This window comes from Lycium ferocissimum, unplaced genomic scaffold (assembly GCF_029784015.1).
Source record: "Lycium ferocissimum isolate CSIRO_LF1 unplaced genomic scaffold, AGI_CSIRO_Lferr_CH_V1 ctg1318, whole genome shotgun sequence".
NCBI classification, from domain to species: Eukaryota; Viridiplantae; Streptophyta; class Magnoliopsida; order Solanales; family Solanaceae; genus Lycium; species Lycium ferocissimum.
In genome coordinates, this window is record NW_026714745.1 from 42530 (window position 1) to 65094 (window position 22565).

The following is a 22565-nucleotide window of genomic DNA, read 5'->3' on the forward strand; positions in this document are numbered from 1 at the left end:
AAAAAAAGGGAAAAGAAGAAAAAACAAAAAAGATGAGGAGGTTGAGGGTTTCAAGGGAGAAGTAGCGAGACCAGAGGTCGACTTACCTGACGAGAGGATGTCTGAAAGTTGAGGAACAAGTCATGAGCTAGAAACGTCACCCGAGAAAATGGGGAACATGCATAAGTTATGTGTCTGGAAGTTGGGAGAAGACCCGTTTGGCTAACCCATATTTTACCCTTGAATACCCAAAATCCTATGGGTTAAATATGAGTTGAAGTCCAAATTTTACCATCTAAAACACCACGCATCCAACGCACTAAAATATTGGCGGATTGGACCGGTTGACTAAATATGACTCATTTAGCCAGCATTAGTTACACAATAACAAAATTCTAATGGTATCCATTTAGCAACAAGCAAAAATGTATCTGTATAACCACTCAATAAGTTTGACTGAATTTTTTGACCACCAATCTTGCTTTGAATCTCTCAATCGAGCCATCAGCTTTATGTTTCACAGTGAAGCGCCATTTGCGCCAACCGATTTCTTGTCTAGTGGAGAAGCGACAAGTACCCAAGTCTTCAATCATAACTTGCTCCCATTTTGGATCTGTGATAGCTCTTTTCTAATTCTATGGAATAGACACAGAAAAAATAAGCAAGTGAAAGGCTCATTAAGAGGGAGACAGAAAATTATAGGAGACAAAATTAGATAAAACATGCCTCATGCAAGACCTGACTCCTTTTCTATGAGCAACAGGTAAATCTAAATCATTATGAAATGTAGTTAACTCACTAGTAGCGGATGATTCAGGTCCGATTCCGATCAGTGTTGTAGCCCTGAAGCGAGGCTCAAAACATGTTGAGCGCTTCGCCTCTCTTCACATGCATTTCACTGTTATCATCAAGGCTCTAAGACATACTTTTCCTTGCCAATGAGCCTCTCTTGAAGAGGTGACACTAGATAATTGATTTTTCACTTTATCGTAAAGCTTTTACAATTTCTTTATCCATATATTTGTTATTCATGCTTATTATTATTAGTCTTGGACTAAACATATATATTTGTACTTAGCACCATTTCACTTTTTTTTCATTAAAGCCCACGCTTTATTTGCGCTTTGCGCTTAAAGCCCCAGCTGACCTTAGAACTTTTTTGCGTTTTTCGCTTTGATAACACTTGGTTCGATAGCTTGCATGATGGCTTCTGCTCTATTTAACCTTGAATACCTTATTTCAAGTCTATCCAAATGCCTAATAAGACCGTGAATAATTTCTACAATTTCACTCTCCCCGGTGGCAATGTCATCATCCACAAGTTCGGTAAAGGGCACTAGGCAGAATCACCTTTTCCTCCTTATTGCACTTCCTGGAAAGGTGAGGGGGTAATACTCCAATATGGCTCAGATTCTTGAAAGGGAATCTATGCTGACAAAAGATCTCCTACAAGGAGGACGATAACATTTGTTACCTCTCTGTATCAGTAAATACTCGATGAAAACACATTTTAAGCCTCTAGGATCATGTTTTCCAGCATTCCTAGTGTGAACAAAACAGACACAACCAAACACCTTCACAGGAACAATATATAGTTCTTGACCATTAAAACTTCTAGAGGACTTTGAAAATTGAGGATTGTAAGTTGCATTCTACCAATAAGGGCGGCTACTAGACTAGCACTCCCAATAAGGTTTTGGTAGATACAGGGTAAACCTGGGATTCTTGCTAAATTTAACAAATGCCTGTTTTTTCCTTTCACCGACCCCATTTTGTGCACTAGGGTAAGGACAACCAGTTTGATGGACCATCCCGTTGGACTCTAAATAAGCACTAAACTTTTCAACCATCTATTATTTATTTATTTTTTATGACATGGGAACCCGCAGCCGCTACCCTTTGGGTGCGCACAGGATAAACCCAGCTCCTGTGCAATAGCTCGCGAACCACACAGGAGAGGTAACCCGCACTAGGTAAGCCCGGTGCGACGAGCTCAACCCAGAAGGCAAATCCCCTGCTGTCGTAAGCAGGGGGTTTCGAACCTGAGACCTCCATTATGAAAGCCCCATGCTCAACCATCTATTATGTAGCACTGTTAGTTCTTAAGATCTTTATCTTAACATCAAATGAGTACAAATTATCTTATAAAATGACTGAAAACAATAGAAAATTTCACTTTATCCTAGTGCAACAATCAATAAAGGTAACAAATCATCGACTACCAAACAAAGAAGCAGATTGAGAAGACCCCATGAGCTACATCGCTTTCTTCCTTACTTTCCACTCTTTCTTCTGTTTTTGAGACTTCTTTCATTCTCTTAGTAAGAATTGATGAGGATATCCTACCTAATAGCTCCAAGACCAAAGTCCTTCTTTATTTAGATTTCTCCAGATAGTCATAAATAGACTCATACATTTATTATCATTCGAAGAACAAGAATTACTAGTATGGCATATTCACAAGCATCACAAAACAAAAATTTAAACTAAGTTCCTCAAAACAAACGGGGATATAACTTCTTCAAAACAAAGAATGATGGGCATCCTAGCCGTCTATGCTACTGTATTCACATCCTTATTTCCTCCCAAAAAAAGGCTTGACTAGTCGTGAATTCCAACAAACATGTGCAAGTCATCATGCAAACCAGTGTTTTAAAAGGCGTTTTCGGGGCGAGCCCTGGGGCGGGGCGTACCAAAATGCCCCAGGGCGATGGGTCGGGGCGAAAGTCTCCAAAGGCATACGCCCAGCAATTCGGGGCGTACGCCCGGGCGTTTGGGGCGAGTTTTTTTTTTGTCGGGGCGTGTTGGGGCATAAGCCGTAAAACTTCTTCAAACTAAAACGAAATTTGTTAAAGAAGTCCTTAATATAATGCCCAAATTCTCAAAAGTCAACATGTAATTACTCAAATGTTTTAAAAAGGAACTGAAACATTAAACTTAAAAGTCAAGACCTATTTTTATTGCTAGAATGCCTAATATATATTCTTTTCCAATTATTTATCTTATCTTCTACTATCTCAAAAAAGTAACGAGCAGTCACTTGTACTTGTAAGTACAACAACAACAACAACAACAACCCAGTGAAATCCCACAACGTGAGGTCTGGGGAGGGTAGAGTGTACGCAGACCTGACTCCTACCAAGGTAGACATTACATTTCGAAAGACCCTCGGCTCGATAAAGCATAAAAGCATAAAAGCATAACAAGAGGTCGAGATAAGGCCAAGAGATTCAAGCGATATGGAAATGCAAATAACTAAGCGACTAAGCCATGATGAAGCGGTTTGTAAAGGAGCGAGGCTATCGCGAGATAAAATAAGATAATCAAAGTACAGGATAACAAATAGTAGTTATAAACCAAAGCACAAATGTGACTACTAATATGAAAGGATAAACGTTACTATCTACTAGCCTTCTACCCTAATCTGAGTCCTCCATACCCTCCTATCTAAGGTCATGTCCTCGGTAAGCTGTAACTGCGCTATATCCTGTCTAATCACCTCTCCCAATACTTCTTCGGCCTACCCCTACCTCTTCGAAACCATCCATGGCCAACCTCTCACACCCTCCGCACCGGGGCATCCGTGCCTCCTCTTCACATGTCCAAACCATCTCGTCCCGTTTCCCGCATCTTGTCCTCCACCGAGGCCACTCCCACCTTGTCCCGGGATAGCCTCATTCCTAATCCTCGTCACTCTTGGGCGTGCCCACACATCCATCTCAACATTCTCATCTCGGCAACTTTCATCTTTAACGCGAGAGATCTTAATCGCCAACACTCCCCCCCATACAACATGGCCGTCTAACCACCACTTTGTAGAACTTGCCCTTAAGTTGTGGTGGCACTTTCTTATCACATAGCACTCCCGAAGCTCGAGCCTCCATTTCATCCACCCCCGCCCTAATACGACGTGTGACATCATCGTCAATCTCCCCAATCGTCTTGTATAATAGACCCAAGATACTTGAAACTACTTGTCTTTCAACGACTCCGGGTACCAAGCCTCACTTCCACGCCCGGCCCGAGGCGCTTCATCGAACTTGCACTCCAAGTACTGTCTCGGTCCTACTAGCTTCAATCCTTTAGACTCCAAAGTTCGACGCCAAACCTCAGCCTTAGCGTTGACTCCACTACGAGTCTCATCGATCAATACTATGTCATCCACGAAAAGCATACACCATGGCACCTCACCTTGAATATGCCGCGTCAATTCATCCATCGCCAAGGCAAATAAAAACGGACTAAGAGCTGATCCTTGATGCAACCCCATCACAACTGGGAAGTGCTCTGAGTCTCCTCCTACTGTCCTTACCCTGGTCTTGGCTCCCTCATACATGTCCTTGATCACCCCCGTACGCCACGGTGCACCCTTTAGCCTCCAAGCATCTCCACAGGATCTCCTCGAACTTTGTCGTAAGCCTTTTCTGGGTCGATGAATACCATATGTAAGTCTCTCTTCCTCTCCCTATACTCGCTCCACCGCCTACAAGATGGATGGCCTCCGTAGTTGAGCGTCCGCGTGAATCCAAACCGGTTCTCCGAAATAGCTACGCCTCTCCTCACCCTCATCTCCACCACCCTTTCCCACACTTTCATAGTATGGCTTAGCGAACTCGATACCTCATAGTTGTTGCGCAACTCCGGATATCGCCTTGTTCTTGTATAGTAGGATCATTACACTCGACCTCCATTCTTCGGCATCATCGTCGTCTTAAAGAGACATTAAACAACCTAGTCGCCCACTCCAAACTGCCGAGCCCGCAAACTTCCAAAATTCTCCAAGAATCTCATCGGTGTCCTGTCGTTCTTCTCGCGCATCCTACGACAACACCCTTAACCTCCTCAACCTTAATACTCCTGCAATACCCAAAATCGTGACGCCTCCCCGTAAGTTCTAAATCTCCCAACACAACGTCCCCGTCCCCTTCTTCATTCAAGAGTTTGTGAAAATATGACCGCCATCTCCGTCTAACGCGAGCCTCTTCTACCAATACTTTGCCACGCTCGTCCTTGATGCGATGCACTTCACTTGATCCATGTCACGCGCCTTCCTCTCCCTGCCTTGGCTCCTCGAACAATTTCTTATCCCCGCCTTTTTCCTCTAGTTCCGCATAAAGGCGTTCAAAAGTCGCCGTTTTTTGCCATCGAAACCGCCAACTTCTCCTCCTTCCTCGCCATCTTATAAAGTTCTCCGTTCGTCCACTTCTCCACCTCATCCTCGCTTTCTATAAACTTCGCATACGCCACCTTCTTTGCTTCCACCTTCCTTTCGCACTTCCATTCCACCACCAATCCCTCGACGCCCACCCCGACTACCCGTCGAGACCCCGCACTTCCCCTAACTACTACCCTAATGCAACTAGCCGTTCTATCCACACATTTACCGGTCGCATCCCCACTACTATCCCACGCCCTGGGCCAGTAATTTCTCTCCTATCTCCGTGGCACTAGTCATGGTCAAACTCCCCCATTTGATCTGGCCGAACACCCACGACCCTCTTCTTCGTCATTCGATCCCAAATCCATCACCGCAGCTTATGTCGGGTTGTAAGGTTGTCGCTCGGGGATGACACGGTCTTTGCACGTACCTTGTCATCCCGCCTAAGGAGTAGAAAGTCTTCGAGTCTTAGCCGTCAAATAACTACGGAAGGTTACCAAGTGCTCCTCCTTCTTTGGAAAACTCGAATTGGCTATCACCAACCCAAAAGCTCTTGCGCGAAATCCAAAAGTGCGACTCTCCTCCATTTCCGTCCCCGAAGCCAAAACCTCCACGCACATCATCATAACCCTCGAAATAGACCCGATGTGCCCATTGAAATCACCTCCCACGAATAGCTTCTCAGTAGGTGGTATGCCTCCCACTACCTCGTCCAAATCCTCCCAAAATCGCCTCTTCTCCTCCTCGCCTAAGCCCGCTTGCGGCGCATACGCACTAAACTTGTACTTGTAAGTAGCGTATAATAAATTGTTCTAATTAGTTTTTTTTTTGTGGGGTGAAAGCATATATATATATATATATATATATATATATATATATATATCACTTATTTATAGTTTTCTTCAATTTTTTACGCTATTTCACCTATTTAAAAGTATTTATTATAATTATATCATTTTATAAAATACTAAAAATTAAAACCCCATAGGGCTTACGTCCCGTGCCTCGGGGCTTACGCCTCACTGAGGCAGACGTAAAACGCCCTGCCTTACGCCCTCGCCTTTTAAAACACTGATGCAATCTGACAAATCCTCCCAAAAAAAGGCGTTACTAGTCGTGAATTCCAACAAACATGTACAAGTCATCATGCAATCTGACAATCTTCTTTCATGTTTGCAGATAGTGAAAAAACACAATAATTAGGGAAGAATTCAATTTTATAATTTAGAGCTATGCTAATAGCAATAACAGATAATAAGTTCACATAAAAATCAGGGACATGGAAGACGGATGGTAGTGTAAAATTAGGAGAACAGACGACAAAACAAGTTCTAGACACAGGGTTAAAGAAAGCCTTTAGAAGAGTCTGTCATGTGTCTATTCGCACCAAAATCAATAACCCAAGAATAACGGTGCGCAGTAAAGGCAGCACCTGATTGCTCATAATTAGAAGTGGAAAAATTAGGAGGGTCAAGTTTGATGAGGAAAAGACAAAGATGCAAAATTTCATCCAAAGACAGTTTCCACGACACTATTTCCTTGGATGTCTCGACAATTTCTGCCATATTCATTTGAACCCTTGATGGACCGACTTGTTTTATCCACGACCTTCAGTTGGTCTACTACGTAAATTCCAACAGATCTCATTTGTATGCCTTGGCCTCCCATAATAATCACAATACAAGTTATCTTTATCAAAAATGATTGCTTTGATTGTTCATGAGTGAGACCTATCCAAATTTCTTGTTTGGAGCCTCATAAATTATGACACCTCGCCGACTCTCTCCTGCTGAACATTGGAGTAAGCATCCTTAGGAGAAGGAAAATAAATTTTACCAAAAACTTGAATCATGATCTTCAACTCATCTTATTTTGTGCCCGTAAAGGCAGTACCTAATTGCACATAATTGGAAGTGGCAAAATTAGGAGGGTTAAGTTTGGTGAGGAGACGACAAAGATGCAGAATTTCATCTAAGACAGTTTCTCCAACACCGTTTCCTTGGATGTCTCCACATTTTCTGCCATATTTGCTTAAACCCTTGATGGACCGACTCATTTTATCCCACAATCTCTAGTTGGTCTACTATGCAGCTTCCAACAGATCTCCTTTGTATGCCTTGGACCTCCCATAATAATCCCAATGCAAGTTATCTTTATCAAAAATTATTGCCTTTGGTTGCTCATGAGTGATAGCTACCCAGACTTCTCGGTTGGAGCCTCATAAATTATGACACTTCGTCGGCTCTCTCCTGCTGAACACAGGAGTAAGCATCCCTAGGAGAAGGAAAAGAAACTTTACCAGAAACTTGAATCCTGATATGGTCATATTCTTGGTTCGAACCGGACAGAAAATAATAGATCTGCTGCTTTTCACCCAATTCTTGAAATAGGAATGCATCCTAATGCAATTTGCTTGGAGGTCTTGATTGTCTATCTCCTATAATGACCGACTTACTTCAGAATAATATCAGTGATGGCCAACTCATCTAGCTTTGTGCCATGGATTTTATTCTGAAATTCAAAGATCTGCGCATCATTTTCCTTGCGAGAGTAAGTGTCTTTAGTTGAATTCTAGATTTTTCAGCAGTATCACGCATTAAGTAGTATCAGGAAATTCGGGTTCGCATAATATCCAAAATCCATGTCATAACAAGTAAATTCTCAGATTCTATTAACAATAGTCATGATTTAGCAGGTGGTTTGTTTTCTCCAGTAATACAACCAACAACTCTCTCGTTAAGAAAACGCAAACAAGCCCTTGACCAAGAAAGATATGTACCAGCCTCATTCAGTTTCACAGCACTGTTTTATCAAAGAGAATTATTATCTACTTTATTCGTGTCCCCCATAATTTGAAAATAATAATCCAAGCAAATAACAAAAAATTGCAGAATCAAAGAAACAACCAGGTTCACCTGGTGGCTGCTTCGGAGAAAAATAATCCAAAAAATGTTGAAGAAGAGACATTCGGCCGAAAAAGCTCGTCTGATACGTTGGAGCGCTACCTCCAGTGCTTGAAAATTGATGGAACTGGCTGGTAGGCTAGGAATCGGCCGACAAACCCTAGGAAACAAAATCCTCCCGAAAAATCGTCGCTATGTTGGGGTTTGGTCACTAGCGACGGAGGAAAGTCGCTGGTGGTGTTGATTTTTGCACAACACTGGTTAACAAAAGATTGACGGGTATAGCCACCCTTTTGACGTGAACAGAAAAGAAGAGGGAAGAAACTCAACCTCTTGAAAGAAAAGTGGAACAACCGCTCTTGTCGGAAAAAAATAGAGGCTGTTGGAAAGGCAACAACTGCTCATGTTTAAAAAAAAAATGATTTTGGGCCTAGTACACCTATAAGGGTGCTAGCTAATTTGACGGCCCATTAGTTAGTCCAACTCTTAACCCTAACGCTATCTATATATAAGTACCACTATGGGTGTTGGAAGGTGCACACTACTAAAAACCTAGAAACGACTAGAGTTAGGGTTTATTCTTTGAAGTCCGGAGCCTAAATGGCATTAATTTGCCCCAAAAAAAACCAAAGGGGGTTGCCCCTTCCACGATATACCAAAAGGGGTTTATCGTGGACGGGGCTACGTTATACCCCAACTTTTTCAACCTGTCAGACAACCAATTCAATTTAAAAAAAAAAAACATACACTTCACAAGTAAAACGTTACAAAATCATATTTTGCAAAACGTTGGGTGGCCAACGCTTTGCAAAATAAGATTTTGCAAAACACAACTAGTGAGTCCACTCTTCTTTGTGCATAAAAATTGATTGTTTTTTTTAACATAACAAGATTGTGTTAGGAAGTGGTTGGGGAAAAATTTACAAAAAATCCATATTGATTTTCTACCAGAATGATGATCTCTGTGGATTTTAGCCAGCAACCCAAAACTGAATATGATTCCATTGAATGAATCAGTCCACCTTCCTCAACGTTTTACTTTTTACAAAATAAGATTTTGCAAAACGTTGGCCACCCAACGTTTTACTTGATATATATTTTGTAAATCGTTTTGCTCTCCACGATATCTCAGAACCCCCAAATCTTACGAGCCCTAACTTTTACCTTCTTCCTCCTGCCTTCTCCAGCATTGTTACCTTTTCCCACCTTCTCCAACTTAACTTACGGCCCTTCTCCTCTAATTGTCCTTGTTTGTAGGCTGACTAATTGTCCTTGCACTTTGAATTCAAGGCTGACAAATAGTCGTTGCACTTTGAATTCAAGGCTTACTAAAATATCTCCCAGGTAATAAAAACACTAGCATTAAATATGAGAATCGATTCCTACTTCAAATAGTCCTTGATAAACTAGGACAAGGCATCAATTTAAAAAAAAAAAAAAAAAATTGTAAGTAAAACGTGGAATGGTCTACGTTTTGAAAAAATTATATTTTGTATTTTGTAGACCAGCCAACGTTTTGCAAAATATAATTTTTGTAAAACATTGGATTTTCATTCCAAATCGTCGCACGGTGCACGTCTTACTATTTATTTTTTTTTAATAAAAGCTGAGGATGCATGCACTCATCAAATCTGTCATGCAGTCGTCAAATCTCCCATGTAGTCGTCAAATCAAACAGTAGATTAATTTTTTCAAGATATGCATTATTACATTTAGAAGTCCGTGATTCATTTTTTTTTTATATCAGTTGAGGATTCCACTTTTCTATCTTGTATTCTCCACTTCTATCTTGTATTCTCCACCGCTCTTGTATTCTGCACATCTCCCTTGAAAATAATATGGCGGAAAATTATGTAAGAGTTAATTTATATTGGGGTGGTGAAGTTGTGTACAAAGAAGGTTCGGTGAGATATAACCGTCGTCCGGGAGCAGTACAAAGGTTCCCAATCGTCTGGAACGCGTTTTTAAAAGCAAAATGGCCATAACTGATCCTAACCTTTCAGTGGTTATCACTGGACGATATCCAAGGTCAATTACGGCGAGGGGATTTCCCATTTACGAGGAAACTCTTATTTCGGACGATGATTCCTTATCGTTATTTCTTCGAAGTCCTAATATATTTAGCAATCATATCAGCATAGCGACACTTGACATGTATGCAATTGTTGAACGCTCTACCCATGTTGAAAACCCACTGACGATGAGTTTGATATTCGAGGTACTACATATCTTCCCACTATGAATATTAGGTTTGAAAGAGGTACACTTCAACAAGAAACAATGGTAGGAGTTGGTAGCCAGTCACATAACTTTGGTTGGACTGTGCAGAGCTGTGATATTCCTGGACCGAGTAGTGCTCCAGGTACAAGTGAATTAGGTGGCGGCAGTATAGTTCGATATCGCCCTGCTCAAGTGAAGTCATTTACGGAAAGGTAAATATAACGATGTTTTGTTCACTTAAACTAGGAGACTTCTAACTAATTGTTTTTGAGATTTGAACGCCTTGACTTTTGCTATGTTTGTATGTGTAACGATTTTGAAGAAAACCCCGTATGGACTCAGCTCACACAAATTGTGAGCAACAACGATGTAGCTAATGATCAATCAGATGAGTCAGATAGTGATATCCCATTAGATCACGAAGAAACAGACGATGATAATGGCCATTCTTATGAAGACGTTACTGCCCGAGGTGATGGTACCGTTAGCTATCATTCTAATGCGATTCCATATTTGGATAACACAAAAGAAGGCCCAAATGATTTTGCCTTTATGAGAGATGACGGTCCAGTTCGGCCAGCACTTTGGGATTGTAAAAAACCTGAATTTATCAATTCAGGTTAGTATGGTGGCAATGAATATTCACAATGTTTCATTTTGTTTGTTGGCCCATTTTTAGAGGGTTGATAATTTTCCTTGTCTTATGCAATTAGTTATGTTATTTCAGAACAAGCAGGAAATGAACGGCCCAGTGAGACTATATTGTCTCAAAGAAAAGATAGTTCATTTCTAAGCAGTCCAAAGGTAAATTTTGGAAGGTTATTTGCAAGCGTCATATGATGGGATGTGAGTGGATGATCCGTTTTAGAGAAATTTCAAGTGGTATGTGGAAGGCATGCAAAATGGTTCTCCCACACAGTTGTCTCACGGATGATTGCAGGAAGGATCATTCCAATTTGAACAGTCACCTGGTTGCTACTACGTTGATACCGTATATTATAGTTGACGCATACATCAGTATTAAGTCGGTTCAGGAAAAAATAAAAGGGTTGTATACGTTTACTCCTAGTTATAGAAAAGCACAAAAGGGGCACAAAAAAGATATTGAAATGGTATATGGAGATTTTGAAAGCTCTTTCAAGACATTGCCCCGATACATGGCTGCCCTACAATATTTCAATCCGGGGACCGTTGTTGAGTGAGAGCACCAGTCAACTACAATGCAAGGCGAACACGTCTTAAAGTTTCTTTTCTGGGCTTATAAACCAAGCATCTATGGATTCAAAAATTGCAGGCCGGTCATCTCAATAGATGGCACTCATCTGTACGGTAAGTATGAGATGAAGCGTTAATTTCGTTGGAATTGATGCGAACAATAACATTTTTCCACTTGCATATCTTTGTTGTTGCACGCGAAAGCTTTGATTCTTGGACGTGGTTCCTTGTGTTGTTGTCGAGACATGTTGTTTGTGGGAGACAAGGAATTGGACTTATTTCTGACAGTCATTAGGGCATCTTGCAATGTGTCCAAACACGATTGGTTACAACCACCATCCACACACCATAGGTTTTGTGTTCGGCATTTGGTTGGCGGCTACAGAGCACCAGAAGAAGAAGTGAAGAAGAAGTATAAAATGATGATGGAACAAATTAAAAGATTGTCACCTCCAGCGCATCTATGGTTAAATAATCTTCCGGATGAGAAATGGACATTGATTAAGGACAACGGTCATAGGTGGGGGGCTATGACAACGAATGTCTCCGAGTCTTACAACGGTTTATTGAAGAAAGCTCGTGGATTGCCTGTTACCGCCATGGTCCGTCTAACGTTTAAAAATCTTGTTGATCGGTTTGTTGAGAGAAGCTCCCTTGCTGCTTTGTTGATTGCGGATAAAAAGGCTTGGCGCCATTTGTTGAAAAGAAGTTTGATGAATGCGGGAGAGGTCCACAAAAAGCACTGTACGACATGCGAATACAATGCATCTGAAGGGATCTTTGAGATTTTGACATTTGCACATGAAGGTAAGGGCGGAAATATCCATAAAGTCTCTGCCGAAAGGAAAAAGTGTTCGTGTGGGAAGTGGAGAAACTACCATATGCCATGTTCACATGCCATTAAGTTTTGTGATATCCGCGAAATTCAGCCAAAGACCTATGTGAGCAGGTACTACAGTTGCAGGTAGTATAAACAAACGTATGGTGGAAATTTTTCACCGTTGGGTGATGAGGCATATTGGCCACCTTCTCCCTTCAGTTTAATTGCAAACACTGAATACGAGCGAACTTCAGGAGCACGGAGTACAACTAGAAGGAGGAATGAAATGGATATAGCTCCTGCTCGTATGGCTAGGAAGTGTATTACGTGCAAGCAAACAGGTCATAACAAGAATCGCTGCCCCGACAGAAATCAGTAGTTGTTGTTGCTTGTTGATTTTTATGTTTTTTCCTAAGTTGTACGATCGTTGTTTCCTTATGTAATCTTCCAAGAATATATAATATGTCTTGTGTTGTTTAATTACGTATTTAATTTAACATTTACTATTCAGATAATGTGTGACATTTATTTAACTTATATTTTAGTATTTTTTTTTATGTTCACATATATCACACATTTTTAATTATTGTATGACTTTGTTTGAGTTAGAATATTTGTTTGAGTTAATTATTATATGACTTGTGGCGTATGTTTGAGTTAAAAAAAATACACTACATTGAAAAAAAAATTAAAAAAAAATACCAGCCGAATATAATATATATTTTGAAAAACGTTGGCTACCCAACATTTTACAAAACTCATATTTTTTGTAAAATGTTGGCAACCCAACGTTTTACTTGTATTTTTTTTTTTAATTCGTCTGACAGGTTTGAAAAAAAAATTGGGGTATAACGTAGCTCCATCCACGATGAACCCCTTTTGGTATATCGTGGAAAGGGCAACCCCATTTGTTTTTGTTTTTTTGGGCAAATTAATGCCCTTTAGGCTCCGGACTCTTATTCTTTGCATCTATGATATTTAGGCTGCGGAAACATGGGGATTCATCCATCTTGTGAGGATTCTCGACGATGAGTGGCACAAGTCGTGATTCTTTAACGAGATCCGCTTCCGCAAAGGAGAAACTTGTTAGTCTTATATACTGGTATTTTTCGCTTAAATACTAAATCTTTTTGAGAAAGAAGCCTACTTTTTATTTCAGTATGTATTTACATGCAACAAGAAAGGGATTTATACAAAGCTCCTATGGCTAATGTAGGAAACAGAATAAAATCAGTACAGCAATTAAATAAAATCCTCCTACAATCAAGCTACTAAATAAAATCAAATCCTCCTAAAATCAAGCCCAATCAACATCCACAGATACTGATCAGACACAAGGTGTTTAAGGTACTTTTGTTTTTCTATAAGGTTTTAAGGCACTATTGTAACTCCACTTGTGTGAGCTCTCTCATATTACCAGTCCCAAGCCCGGACAAAAGACGAGGGTTGCCGACGGTCAATTGAAATCGAAAACAACCTCTCTACCCCATAAAGGTAGGGGTAAGGCTGCATACATCTTACCCTCCCCAGACCCCACTTGTGGGATTACACTGGGTTTGTTGTTGTTATTTGACAATGGTGTTGTTTTTGTTGTTTTTGTTGTTTTGAGGCACTATTCCCTAAAATACTTTTGTTTGAAGCCCGAGGTATAACTCAAAGTGAATACAGCAACCTAACTATTTGACATGCTAACTACAATTTCCAAAATATTTTATCCTAATAATTTCTATGGATATTTATTTTTCACCTATCCCAATTTCCTTCAATCCAGAGGAACATTCAACAACAACATCATACCCGGTGAAATCCCAAAAAGTGGGGTCTGGGAAGGGTATAATGTGCAAACCTTACTACTACCTTGGGAGGTGGAGAGGATGTTTCCAGTAGGACTTCGGCATAAGAACAAGCAATTCAAAGCAGTAGGAAAAAAGAAATAACGGAAACTATTAAGTCATGAAAAATACTATAAAAAGCATGATAGAGCAGTAACAACCACAAAAAAGGAACAGTGACAACCACAAAAAGCATGTCATTTCTAATCCTATGTCTCCTAGTATGCCCACACATCCATCGCAGCATCCTTATTTCCGCAATTTTCATCTTCTGAACGTGAGAGTTCTCGACTGGCCAACACTCCGCTTCACAACATAGTTGGTCTAACAACCACTCTGTAGAACCTGCCTTTAAGTTTAGGTGGCACCTTCTTGTCACACAAGACCCTTGATGTGAGCCTCCATTTCATCCACCCTGAACCAATACAATGTGTGACATCATCATCAATCTCCCCATTTTCTTGTATAATAGACAGACCCAAGATACTTGAAACTTCTTTTCTTTTGGATGACCTGGGTACCAAGCCTCACTTCCACGTCAGCCTCATGTTGTTTTTTTGAACTATCCACGGCAGCCTCATGTGTTACGCTACTAAACTTGCACTCCAAGTATTTTGTCTTGGTCCTACCCAACCTGAACCCTTTAGACTCCAAGGTTTGTCTCCAAACCTCCAGTTTAGCGTTAACTCCGCTGGGAATCTTGTCAATCAGAACTATCTCATCCGCGAATAACATACACCATGACACCTCACCTTGAATTTGTCGCGTCAATCCATCCATCACCAAGGCAAACAAAAAGGGCTAAGAGTTGATTCATGGTGCAACCCCATCAAAACTGGAAAGTGCTCTGAATCTCCTCCCACTGTCCTTATCCTGGTCTTGGCTTCCTCATACATGTTCTTGATCGTCCTAGTGTACGCCATAGGTACAACTCTAACCTCCAAGCAGAAAAAACATTTCTGATATGAAAAGAAACTTGAAAACAAATATTTAACTTTGTTTTGTCTGTCAGCAATACATTTTTTCGCGCAATATCAGATACACATTAAAAAATTCTTCCTTACCGCAAAAAAAGTCTTAATCCCCGTTATACAATGTTGTTGCAGTAATTAAAAAAGTAACCTGATAGTAGTCAACAGAAACATTCCACAAAAGATGCCTACCACATCAGCTGCAACTTTTTCTGGAACCAAGCGATCATTTCGGTCACCTAACCCCAGATTACCATATCGACCCCAACCCCAACCATAAAGTTCACCATCTTCTGTAACAGCAGCTGTATGTTCGGCACCAGCAGCAACCATTTTTACAGGTATTCCCTGCAAAAGTATGTTGTAAGTCAAGTAAATTTCATATGCTGATACCAAATCAAATGTGATGCACCAAACAAAGAATCATGTTCTTATCAAGTCATTCATCCAGAATGATTCATGGATGATTCAAGAAAAACCAAAAAAAACTCACAAAATCAATTGTGCCCACCCCTGGATCACTAATAAAGCAGATGCATATCATCTACATCAGGTTCAGTTAGAGTTACTTACATGGTCATCTTTGCAAAATGAAAGCAGCAAAGAAATGACAACTCAAAAACCAAGTTATCTCAGAGAAATATTTTGTCATTACAAGGGCAATTTGAAGTTTATTACCACTGTATGAATAAAGCTATTAATTTATTGGGATATCAAACATATAAGCTATGTGAAGCCATACACTTGACAAACAATTACACCATCTTTTTGATAAGTCAGCAGAAACGCTACAGAAGAGTTTGTGAAAGAACAACGATACCAACTACATTAACTTAACAAACCATTAGCAAGACATACCTTGAAAGCTTCAATCCTTCGAGGCACAAGAGAGTCCTCAGTGGTGCCAAGGCCTAGTTGGCCATTTTGATTTCGCCCCCAACTGAAATTGAATGATAACACTATTAATACTTGAGATTCAACTTTTCAGATGAAAAGAAGCAGATTTAGAAATAACATGTCTATCGGAAACAGCCTCTCTACGCCACAAAGGTAGGGGTACGGTCTGCGTACATCTTACCCTCCCCAGACCCCACTTGTGGGATTACACGAGGTATGTTGTTGTAATAAGAAAGCATTTCCAAGTTTTGCAAACTATATTGCTATATCATATATTGAGAAAAAACTTCAAATGTGTTCGGAAACTAGTCAAGAAAGAGATGGGATGGTAACATAAAAATGGCACAATATACGAGAATGTGGAAGGAAGTGATTTCTGTCCTTTGATTAGTTTGAGTAGACAGTAGAGATAAAAGGAAATAGATATGTCTTTTTATTGGGGAAGACAGAATTGTATACTTTCCTGGGTAAACATAATATAAGCCAAAAAGAAATTTCAGACTTTTTCTTTTCATGGTTGATAGTTTTGCAAGAACCCTTCCGTTTTGAATAGTGGTTCGTACTTGATACGTTCATTAAATAAGAGAGCTCCAGACTCCCTCCAAAACTTCAATGTCATGTTTCACTTTTCATGAATCAAATCCATATTCAAATCTTAAGATGGAAATTTGTGCCTGCTAGTATGTTACATGCAGTTTCCTTCTATTCCAACCCAAAAAAAAAAAAAAAGTGGTTCTAACCATCCAAATTTTGCCTTTAAGAAAACAATTAAATACCTTCATTTTCATTCTGTAAATGGCTAAATTCTAGCAGGCAATTAACAATTTTAAACTTAAAATAGAAAAAAGTGACAGATGAGAGCTACAAATTAGTAGGATAAAAGATTGGCCCCAAGTTTGCAGAAGTATCTGAAAGTAGCAAGGTTGATGAGCGACTAATGCAATTTAAGAAAAAAAATGAACAGAAAAATGGAGGCCAGAAGCCTTCGAGTTAAATATTGATAGAAGATTGATGATGAACATGGTAAAATTACTGAAGCACCTAATGTCGATTGGATAAATGTCATAGCAACACTATTAAGGAGACAAAACAAACATAAGGTATAGATCAAAAGAAAAGAAATGAGCATAAGGTTTATCAGATCGACCAAAAACAACAGCTCAAGAGCAGCAGCAACCAACCTCTGCACTTCGCCTTCCATGGTCACAGCAAGACAATGGCTGTCTCCACATGCAATCTGCTTAATGCGTATACCGTGTAGTGCTTTTATTGGTTGAGGAGTGAACAAGTCACTGGAGTTTCCATGACCCAATCTCCCAAAATCACCCCTACCAAATGAAAATAGAAACAACGCCTGCTGATTTGATCCAAATGCGTGCTAACACAATCAAAAAATGTACATGCATGCAGCATACAAGGCTAATGTTCTTCATGTTCTTTCATCACACAGATTATCTATGGTACGATCCATACCACCTATTATGGTAAAACCAGAGCAGAATACTCTCATTTCTGCTTCTCTCAGTGAAGACCATGAAGAGTTGCTAAGATTGTACTTGTTTGGGAAAACTAAAAGCAAGTACAGTGATAAGATCGATATTCATAGCCAGAGGTCTAATTCCAGCATCTACCACTCTTTGATTCCTACTTCATTCTATTAGATTTTTTTTTTTTTTTGATAAGTAACTCCCAATCCTCATTTGTATTTGCATCTTTTGTGTTGTTTTAATTTTTGGCCTTTTCATGTTCACTTTGTTTCTACAAATTTAAAGATTTTTCTCACACTTGCTAACTTTTACAAGTAAACTACATTAAGCAGATTCCATTCTTCGGCATGCTTAAAATAAAAATTGCAATATGTCGAAGAGGTAGTTCCATGAATTGCTTCCTTAAGTTGCGTATAGAAAGGCAGGACAAGCTAGGATGAGATCTATTACTCCCTCTAGTCCATATTATATGATGTTTTTAACTTTTATATTTTTTTACATAATCAAGAAGATGTTAATTATTTTTTCCAAATTTACCCTTATTTAGGTAAAAAATGGATTTTTACATAACAAAGAAACCATGTTAAATAGGTACTATTTAATTAAGAGTGATTTAGTGCAAAACGCCTCTTACTTTCTATGCGTGAGAAGATTTCTTAAGGGATGTGCCCAAGCTAAAAACACCATATAATATGGACCGAAGCGAGTAATATCCAAACAACAACAGTGCCAAGAATTGTCATGAACTAACAGCCAATTCCTAAGGTAACATATGTTTAATAGCTAATACCAAGGATCTACCAGCTACCAAATTTCATACAGATTCCAAATTTTATCATAATAATGTATTAATTAGAAAAATATGATGGAAAGGAAACCTACCATCCCCAGCTATAGACTTGCTTGAGGCCCTCCGAGTAAGCAGTTGTATGATCAGCTCCACAAGTCACAGATACTATTTCCTGCCCCTCCAATGCACTCACCTGAGTCGGCGAAAATCGATCTTCAGCATCCCCAAGGCCGAGCTGTCCATCCTCTCCCCTTCCCCATGAGCAAACGACATTTCCAGCTGCAATTACATTGATTACATCAACTATCCATCACGCGGAAAAGCATGATAGTTTGAGTTGGCAGCTTAAATACTGAATCAAGCTCTTCTCGAATTTATGGGTGCAATCTCATGTTGTTAGACTAAGTCAGCATTTGAGAGATGTTCAGAAGAGGCTTCTTTCCCTCTTCACAAAGATTGATCAGGAGAGAAAAGGGGAAAACTTCAGTCATCTCAATAGAACAAAATATGGATAAACAGATAGTTCCTTTTGATTTTTGATGTGAAATTTAAAGATGGGAAGCCTCGGAGTGAATCAAGAACTAGGGAAGGAAATTAATAACTCCTTTGCCATGAAGTTAAAATTCTTTCATGGAATGTGAAGGGGTTAAATAGGGATAGAAAAAGAAGTTTACTGAGGAGCAGGATACAACAATGGGGGGTTGATATTTACGTTTTGGTGAAACAAAATTGAGTGGGACGGTGGGAAGTTATCTACAGCAGTTATGGGGGAACAGATGGGTGGGGGGTGCTTGGGTGATGCAACTCAGGATTCTTTGAATCGAAAGAAGCAATTAAGCAAGCCTAAAGGATAAATGGTACAGAATTACCCTTGACAGCAAACTCAAGAACCCTAAATTGGGATTTCAATCGACGAAGAGAAGAGAGGGAAAGTATTATTTCACTTGTGAACTGATTGAATGCATTACAATTGATTGAAACTACATCTTATAGACTAAACAGATTCAGGCGGTAAAGTTAGTTACTACTAACTTTGTGACAGCTCAAGTCACGTGCAGTGCAGGTGACTTCTAACTACCAACTAACTGCCAACTAATTTCCCCTAATTTCGAGCTAAGTAATGAATTACATGAATTGAAAATGAAAGAAAATGCTATTAACAAATCTGGATCATATCAATACTTCCCCCTTGAGATGATCCTTGTCCTCAAGGATCAAACTGTGGAAAATTCTGCTGGAATGAATCAAAATCCTCCCAAGTACTCTCCTCCTGAGCTGAGTTAAGCCACTTGATGAGTAGTTGAGGAACAGCCTTGCCATTTTTTTGAGTCAATCTCCTATCCACAATGGCTTCAGGATACAGCAAAACAGAGAATTAACCTCTGGTAGTGTGACAGAAGCAAGTTGTGACCCAACTTTCTTCTTGAGTTGGGAAATATGAAAAGTGGGATGGATCCTTGAATTTGTAGGAAGTGCCCAGGTATAAGCTACAACACCTACTCTCTAGAAATGATTTGAAATGGCCCAAAGAACTTAGCAGAGAGTTTTTGATGCTTATGAGACTTCAAAGATAGTTGTCTGTAAGGTTGAAGCTTAACATAAACCCAATCTCCAACTGTATAGGTTCTGTCAGTCCTTTTTTTATCAGAGACTTCATTCTACTCTGAGCTCTAGTCAAATGTAATTTTAGGGCCCTCAAGGTAGCTTCTCTAGCCTGTAAACTTCTATCCACCACATCAAGATGCGAATCAAATGGCAAATAAGGAAGCAAACGAGGGAGTGGTTGTCCATAAACAGCTTCATAAGGTGACATGTTGATGGAGGAATGGTAAGTGGTATTGTATCACCATTCAGCAAGGGGTAACCACTGAGGCCATTCCTTAGGTATTTCACAAGTCATACACCTTAGATAACACTCTAGGCACCTGTTAACAACCTCAGTTTGTCTATCAGTTTGGGGGTGACAAGCAGTGGAAGTAAGCAATGAAACCTTCTGCGGTTTGAACAACTCCTTCCAGCTCTATCAGATACAATAGATTCAGGCATGCCATGTAGTTTGATTTTGAACACCTCATTCATAAACACTTGAGGCACATCCAATGTAGTACAAGGATGCTTAAGGGCAATAAAATGAGCAGCCTTGCTCAGTCTGTCAACTACCACAAATATGACCTCTTTCCAAGCAACCTTTGGTAACCCCTCTATGAAATCCATGGAAATATCTTGCCAAACCTTATCAGGAATGGGCAAGGGTTGTAGCAATCCAGGATAAGCTACATTTTCATTTTTACACTTCTGGCAAACATCACAGTTTCTCACATAAGAATAGACATGCTGCTTCATTTTCTTTCAATAGAAGTCCTGTTGTAATCTCTTGAGAGCAGCAGTGATACCTGAATATCCACCCATTGGAGTGTCATGATAGAAAGCAACCAGTTTTTCCCTTGAAGCATCATCAGCACCCACCAAAATCTTTCCTTTCCTTCTCAAAACACCAGACTGGTATTTGTAAAGAGGTTTGTGAACTGCACCAGACTGAATTGTCCGAATCAACTCTTGTAAATGTGGATTGATCAGGAAAAAAAAACTTATAAATGTGGATCTTGAGTCCAAGGAGCTTTAACACCATCCAATAATTCAGCTTGAACTCCAGAAATACTGAAAAACTGTACAGAATCCTGCTTCCTAGATAAAGCATCAGCAACAACATTCTCTTTGCCCTTCTTGTAGCCATATAGTCATATCCAAGCAACTTGACCAACCATTTTTGCTGACTAGGGGTGGTAATTCTCTGCTCTAAAAGGTATTTAAGACTGTGATGGCCAGTCTTAATGACAAATTGTCTACCCAATAGATATGGCCTCCACTTTTGGATTGCAGTAACCAGAGCCAGCAGCTCCCTCTCATATACAGAAAGAGCTTTATTTCTCTCAGACAAGCCTTTACTGAAAAAAGCTATTGGTTTGTGCTCTTGAACTAGAACATCTCCAATTCCATCACCAGATGCATCAGTTTCTACTATAAACTCTTTCGAGAAATCAGGAAGAGCTAAAATAGGTGCAAAAGTTATAGCTTTCTCCAATTCTTCAAAGCAGTAGTAGCTGCAGAATCCCATTTGAAACTACTTTTCTTAAGAAGATTGTACAAAGGTCTTGCAACAAGACCATAGCCCTTAAGGAACCTTCTTTAGTAACCAGTTAAGCCCAGAAATCCTCTTAACCCCTTGATAGTAGTGGGATGGGGCCAATCTAATACAGATTGCACCTTTTGCTTGTCCATAGATCTAAGTTACTTGGACTCGGGTGCGGGTGTCCGATTCGGCTGCGGATCTAGATGTCGGATCCTTCATGATCTAAATTTTAAGATTCGGGGATACAGATCCAGTTATGGATACGGGTGCGAGGATTCGGCTAAAAAAATTCAAATATCTAAAAAGAGTTATAAAAACCTAAATTATGGAATATTATGTGGAAAACTTGAGGAAAAAATATTGATCAAGAGGAGAATCCCCAAAGGAGATAAAAGGAAACAGAGTGACATAGAAATTTTTATATACAAGGTATTCCATTTTCTTCAATTTCACCTTAGCTTTAGTTAATTTTTACGTCGATTTTGGTCAAAGCATCCAAAATCAGTTGACCAGATCGGGTACAGATCCCACACCCACATCAACACCCATGTCGTGTCGACACGGGTGCGGCACCGAAAGTGCAGAGTCCGAGTAACATAGCCATAGATACACCATGCTCAGAAATGACATGACCTAAATAGTCTATTTCTTGAACCCCAAATGCACACTTACTCTTCTTCACAAACAGCACATGTGATCTTAGAACCTTGAAAGCTTCATGTAACTTGTCAAATGATCTACCCAATTCCTGCTATATATGAGAATGTCATCAAAGAAAACCAAAATGAATTTTCTGAGATAAACATGAAAAATCTGATTCATCAAGCTCCGAAAGGTTAAAAGAGCATTGGCGAGGCCAAATGGCATCACTAAGAACTCATAATGGCCATGGTGAGTTCTAAATGCAGCCTTATGCATATCTTCTCATCCTGATCTGGTGATAACCAGATCTTAGATACAGCTTAGAAAAATACTTTGCTCCATGCAATTCATCCAATAGTTCTTCCATTACTGGGATAGGAAATTTCTGTACAGTTGTTCAACTCCCTATAATCCACACACATCCTCCAGGAACCATCCTTTTTCTTCACCATAACAATAGGTGATGAATAGGGACTGGTACTGTGCCTAATTACCCCAGATGCTAGCATTTCACCCACCAA

General features: G+C 39.8%; 1 protein-coding gene across 2 annotated transcripts in view; it reads right to left on the reverse strand.

The window, feature by feature from the left end:
• The window catches only part of LOC132042084 (ultraviolet-B receptor UVR8), a 59153-nt gene that overhangs the window by 25730 nt on the left and 10858 nt on the right, over positions 1-22565 (reverse strand). For both annotated transcript variants that reach the window (XM_059432708.1, XM_059432707.1), the window contains exons 2-5: positions 18365-18551; positions 17177-17323; positions 15957-16038; positions 15291-15446 (exon numbers count right to left, since the gene is read on the reverse strand). In XM_059432708.1, the coding sequence (XP_059288691.1) occupies positions 15291-15446; positions 15957-16038; positions 17177-17323; positions 18365-18551 (572 nt within the window). The remainder of the gene's footprint in view (positions 1-15290; positions 15447-15956; positions 16039-17176; positions 17324-18364; positions 18552-22565) is intronic.